Source organism: Lactuca saligna, chromosome 3 (genome assembly GCF_052625555.1).
Source record: "Lactuca saligna cultivar CGN05327 chromosome 3, ASM5262555v1, whole genome shotgun sequence".
Classification (NCBI taxonomy): domain Eukaryota; kingdom Viridiplantae; phylum Streptophyta; class Magnoliopsida; order Asterales; family Asteraceae; genus Lactuca; species Lactuca saligna.
In genome coordinates this window covers 3574074-3579779 of record NC_136419.1, presented here as the reverse complement: position 1 = coordinate 3579779, position 5706 = coordinate 3574074, and the positions used below count along the sequence as shown (strand labels likewise).

The window sequence follows — 5706 nt, the reverse complement described above, 5'->3', positions numbered from 1 at the left end:
AACCGATCTTCATCTCCATGAGCATATCATCAGATCTTTCTTTGTTCTTCTTTTGTTATGCAGAAGAAACATTATTAGGCCCTGCACCAGTGTTGCCCACCAACTTCATTAACTCTTTGTCGTTGTTGAAATACCTAGCTTCTTTCTTGGTCAACACATCCCAGTAAAAAAGAACAAATGTTCAAAGAACATATATTCTTCCATGGCATCTTCATTATGCATGGCATGTGGAAATTGAAATAACTATACAAATAAAAGCACCGCATAAGATCAAGAAATAGTAAAAAAGAACAAATGTTCAAAGAAAAACAAAAATTAAGTATCTGAGGCACCTTCCATATGGGTCCAGTCACTACTATCCAAGCACTTGACAAGGGTATGCAAAAACTTCATTACCAACCACAATTTATTCGATTACCAAGGGAATTTTGGTTGGGTAGCTCTGCATCAACAAATATGATTTATTACAAAAAGGAATCAATCAACAATGATTAGAAAATATTGAAATAGATAATTGATTACCTGTATTAGTTTTAGGGCTTGTGTTCCCGTTTCTCTTATGCATTTTATACATGAGATTCATCCCAAATTAAGAGATTCGTGAAGATACTTTGAAACAACAAATCCAAAGTGAACAGGCTGCAATAATTTTTTTTAAATAGTAAAATTGGTGAGCAGAAAAGATCAAGTTCTTGGAGATTTCAAAAATATCAAATTTGAGAATTTGCAATGCTTAATGGCCATTGTTCATCGTCAATCTAGAATTTGCAATGTTCATTCAACGCAGTGCTAAGAACCTCAATATTAAACGCCTCTGTTGACTTCAAATTTCCACCCGATGCAGCAGCTGCAGATGCCATTACTGCAGGAATGTTGGCAGTTTTTTTACCCTTCCAACAATCCGTTTTCCCTGTTCCTATTTTTATTTCAGATAAAAGAGAGACAACGTCTGTAGTGGGCTGTGCTTTTTGCCATGTGTTTGCTTTACAAAGTTGCTCCTGAAATGTTTATGTTTGGACACAGTCAGTTTGTTAGACTTAATAAACTACAACAAAGTGAACCTTTTGAGACTACAGGCTTGTTTCTTTTTTTTACTTAAACTGGACAGAATGACTTAACGAGTTAAATTTAAAATTGATGAATATTGTGAAATTTGTTTTTTTGGAATACAAGGGTAATATGGTCATTAAGTCTCATTTAAAAGGCTTGTTCAGTCTAGAATATAAGGGTAATATGGTCATTAACGTCACAAACCTGAAGAAGACCTTGGGTGGTGCATGGAGCATAGGATAGCGAATCAACAATCCACTCCTTGACAACGCTTTGGTACAAAGAGCGAACAGAAGCTACTGAAGCAGGATCATTCACGAGAGATGAAGGTGGATCACCATTCACAGAGAACAAAAGAGAATCCAAACAAGATGATTTCCACAGAATCTGCACCCAATAGAATGTTACTTAAAGTAAAGGGCAAATCATTTACTCTTTTTACCATTATAGGTAATGTAATTTACTTTTTACAGGAGATAGCATATAAAAGCTCATAAATTTGTAATACAGGTCAACAGTTTACCTGTGGAAATCTCTCTCTCAATTGAGACAACAGATTAACAGATACATCCCGAATGTGTTCTTCTCTAACAGACAAACTCTTTATGAGAAAACAAGCATGGACAACCAGAGTTGACTCTCTGACCTCAGCAGCATCTCCTGTCTCGCATATTTGAGCCTCCTGCATCCATTACAAGATTCACCTAACATTCCACACATAAAAATAAAAATGCATAATATAAAGGAATTCATAAGAAAAAGAATCACCAGCCACGATAATGCAGTCTCAAAAGCACGATGAACAATGGCCATTAAGCATTGCAAGACAGCTGGCATAAGATTTGGGTTCATTCACGTGGAATCTTTCCAGTATGTTACATTTTCAGGTGGAATCACAACCAAAAACCTAAAAGACTTCATCATTACTAGCAAGCTCCTGCTACTTCCATGATCAAATAAGCAGTAATAGTGTAATAAAGCAACAAATTTATCCTCATTAGAATTGACAAAAACTTTAGTTAACAGGTGAAATCATAAACACAAGTTCATAAGTACAAGTCAACAACTTTGACTGGAATATTATATTGAAATGTCTACATACAATTTAGGATGAACACGTTTTGGAGGGATGAGCTATAATTGCAACAAATACTCATACAAAAGGTAATTATGCATTGTTTCAGCAACAATGTTTGCAACCTGTACATATTTTTCATAGATAGTAAGTTCAAGTCTCCTCATTAGATTTGACAAAAACTTAAGTTAACAGGTGAGTGAATTGGACTATGTTTTAAAAAAGTTGTTTGAAGAAAGCTATCCTAATTCTCAGGATTTCGCCAAACTGTTTGAAGAAAGCTGCATAAACAGTGGAATAATTGAATCAACTTCAAGTTATAATAGATTTCCATAGAGCTCCTTTGAGGCATAAGATGTATAATTTGCTTGTGTATATATGAACACAAGTTAAAATGGCCATTTACACATACACACAGAGAATCAAATTACACATACACACGCAAAGATATCTGTTCATACCTGGTTTGGATTGAAGAAGGCCATGGTTCAGGGGAAGGGGCAAGCAGATAATGCAACAAATGTATCATACATGGAGGAATGCTTAATTCCATTCCTTCACACACAATCACATTTAGGGCTTCACGCCCATAAACTGCCTCTCAATATTCAACATGTCCTTATCTTCACTATCTAGATGCGAGATTTAGACATGTTGTTCATAGGTCTGGAGCAGTTGATGGTATCGTAGAGGCAGTGATCGACAATCTGTTGAACAGATGAAGCAGAGAAGTCGTCCACAGATGCTCCTAGGTTGGGGAAAAGGGAAGGGTAGGGCTGGTCAAAGAAGGCAACAATGGCGACCACCGTAGAGGAAGGGAGGAGAAAGAATACCGATAAGAAAAGGAAGAGGAAGAAAAGAAAATTTGTACGTACCGTAGGTTTCTTGAGAGAAAAAGTGGTCTGAGGGTTGCGTTTTGCCCTGATTGGCTCCCAATTACCGTAAAGGGTTTGGGTTATGCTATTTATTTGAATCCCCTGGTTTAAGAATGTTGTATTTTACACACCATAAACTCTCTCTCTAGCTCCACCATCGACTGTGAGAACGTGGGTGAAGGCGGAGGCCCTAGGGCTTCTTCTTGCTAATTCAAAGATCAACATCGATGGTAGAAGGTGGAGGCATCAGTAGAGGGAACAATCTAAAAAGAGAGGAGATCGAACCATTTAGTGTGAGGTTCGATTTGGAAGAAATCTCAAACCCTTAACCTTAAACATGATGTGAAGCGATTGATCCATAATTTTCTTCGTCTACGTCAATTCATTGGGCTCGCATAATCGGATGATGGTCATAAATTTAGCATTCTTCGAGAAGGAAGGTGCATCGCCATAGTTTAAGGCTGGAAGAGGCAATGAGGATTGGAGGTAGTGGATGTGGACGAGGGGTGGAGACGAGGGAGAAGAAGGTGGGGTTTAAAAATTTTGGGGATTTCATTTTCCCACCGAGACGCGCATTTCTTAAAAGAAAATATAAAACGACATTCACATACGGCGCACAAGTGCCTTCCGTTTTTTTAATATTTTTACATGAGACACTAATTTAAGGGCACTCAGTAATGCGCGACCTAAATCCTTAAATTTTTTGAAGAGATGACACTTTTTTAAGGTCGCTCTCTAATGCGTAACATAAATCAAAGATCATCGTGTTTTGCGCGTCGTAAAAGGCCTTTTTTCTAGTAGTGGATAATATCATCCTTCAGCCCAATACTCCTAGCATGCTGCAAGTGCTTAACCTTACTCAGTCCCTTCGTAAGCGTATCTACTGGGTTATCTTCTGATGATATCCTCTTCACTACGAGTTGTCCTTGTTCTACACGATGTCTAATAAAGTGATATTTTCTGTCGATATGTCGTGATCTACCATGATCTATCGGTTCCTTGGCCAAGGCAACCGCTCCTTCATTATCACAGAAAATCTATATGGGCTCCTTTATGGAAGGTACAACTCCAAGATCACCAATGAAGTTCTTCAACCATATTGCCTCCTTCGATGCTTCGCTCGCTGCAATGCACTCTAATTCGCACGTTGAATCAGCTACGGTTTCCTGCTTGGAACTTTTCCAAGTTACTGCTCCTCCATTTAGGGTAAAGACCCAGCCCGACTGCGAACGGTAGTTGTCCCTGTCGGTTTGAAAGCTGGTGTCACTATACCTTCACACCTTCAAGTCATCACTCCCTCTGAGGACTAAAAACCATTCCTTCATCCTCCGAAGGTACTTAAGGATATTCATCACCGCAATCCAATGAGCTTTGCCAGGGTTCCCTTGATATCTACTATCCATGCTCAAAGCAAAGGCTACATCAGGGCGAGTACAAGTCATAGCGTACATGATTGAGCCAACTGCGGAAGCGTATGGAACTCGGCTCATTTCAGCTATCTTAGCTTCGGTACTCGGAGTCACCGCAGGGCGAGTACAAGTTATAGCGTACATGATTGAGCCAACTCAGGTATCCTCTAACATTGAAGACATTCCCTCCACCGCCGTCACCGACCATCTGCAACAGCGGCTTCATGTCTGGATAATGGATCACCCACCTGGTCAAATCATCGACAACCCATCCATAGGTATCGAGAACTCGATCCTCAAAGGATTTGTCTGATCATTGTCACTATGCAGGGTTCATGTCATCCATCGAGCCACGAACAATCAAAGAAGCATTGCTAGAACCTAACTGGATATCTGCAATGTAAGAAGAACTAGAAGAATTAAAAAGAAACAAAGTGTGGCAACTCGTTCCAAAGCTAAAGGGTCACACTATTGTTGGAGCACGATGGGTCTACAAGAACAAACTGGATGAATCATGTGTGGTCATCAGAAACAGAGCAAGATTAGTCTCCAAGGGGTATAGTCAACCTGAAGGTATTGACTACGATGAAACATATGTCGTTCTACCTCGAATGGAAGCCATTCGCATCTTCTTAGCATACGCAACTCACAAGAACATTAAAGTACATCAAATGGATGTGAAGAGTGCTTGTCTCAATGGTGAATTGAAATAGGACGTTAATCTTCAGCAACCTCCTGGCTTCAAAAGTCTTGAATTTCCAGATCATTGCTATAAACTAGAAGATGTTGTCTATGGTCTAAAGCAAGCTCCAAGATCATGGTATGAGACCCTCTCAAAATTTCTTGTATTGTCCGGACAGAAAAGAGGAGTGATTGATCCCACTTTATTTAGAAAAGCCAATGGTAATCACCTTATGCTCGTACAAATCTATGTAGATGATATCATCTTCGGATCTACAAGTCAAGGATGGTGGATGAATTTGCAAAGCTCATGACCAGCAAATTTCAAATGAGCATGAATAGAGAGATTAACTTCTTTCTAGGTCTTCAAATCAAAACACATTTTGCAAGGAATATTCATTCATCAGGAAAAATAAACCTCTGAACTACTGAAGAAATACTTAATGGACAACTGTTCCACAGCAAAGGTCCTAATGGCCTTCGGATATAAAATCTCAGCTGATCCTACCGGCGAATCTGTAGATCACAAAACTTACGGAGGAATGATTGGCTCATTGATGTACCTCATCGCAAGCCGACCAAACATAGTCTTATCGACTGGCTTATGTGCAAGATA

At 39.1% G+C, this 5706-nt stretch overlaps 1 protein-coding gene across 1 annotated transcript; it reads right to left on the bottom strand.

The window, feature by feature from the left end:
- Positions 1 to 758: 758 nt before the first annotated feature.
- LOC145033944 (phosphatidylinositol 4-kinase alpha 1-like) lies at positions 759 to 1902 on the bottom strand. The gene is made up of 4 exons (XM_078982415.1): positions 1819 to 1902; positions 1574 to 1732; positions 1255 to 1437; positions 759 to 998 (listed from the first exon to the last, which is right to left on the bottom strand). Exons 1-4 carry the CDS (start codon positions 1900 to 1902, stop codon positions 759 to 761), a joined length of 666 nt encoding a protein of 221 aa, XP_078838541.1.
- Positions 1903 to 5706: the final 3804 nt, after the last annotated feature.

What these genes read in the sequence shown, in the direction of transcription:
- LOC145033944 (XM_078982415.1), bottom strand. Translation starts at nt 1,902, where the DNA reads ATGAACCCAAATCTTATGCCAGCTGTCTTGCAATGCTTAATGGCCATT. An exon ending in AGACTGCATTATCGTGGCTG is followed by an intron (nt 1,733 to 1,818) that starts GTGATTCTTTTT and finishes TAATGGATGCAG; the next exon opens with GAGGCTCAAATATGCGAGAC. An exon ending in TGAGAGAGAGATTTCCACAG is followed by an intron (nt 1,438 to 1,573) that starts GTAAACTGTTGA and finishes TATTGGGTGCAG; the next exon opens with ATTCTGTGGAAATCATCTTG.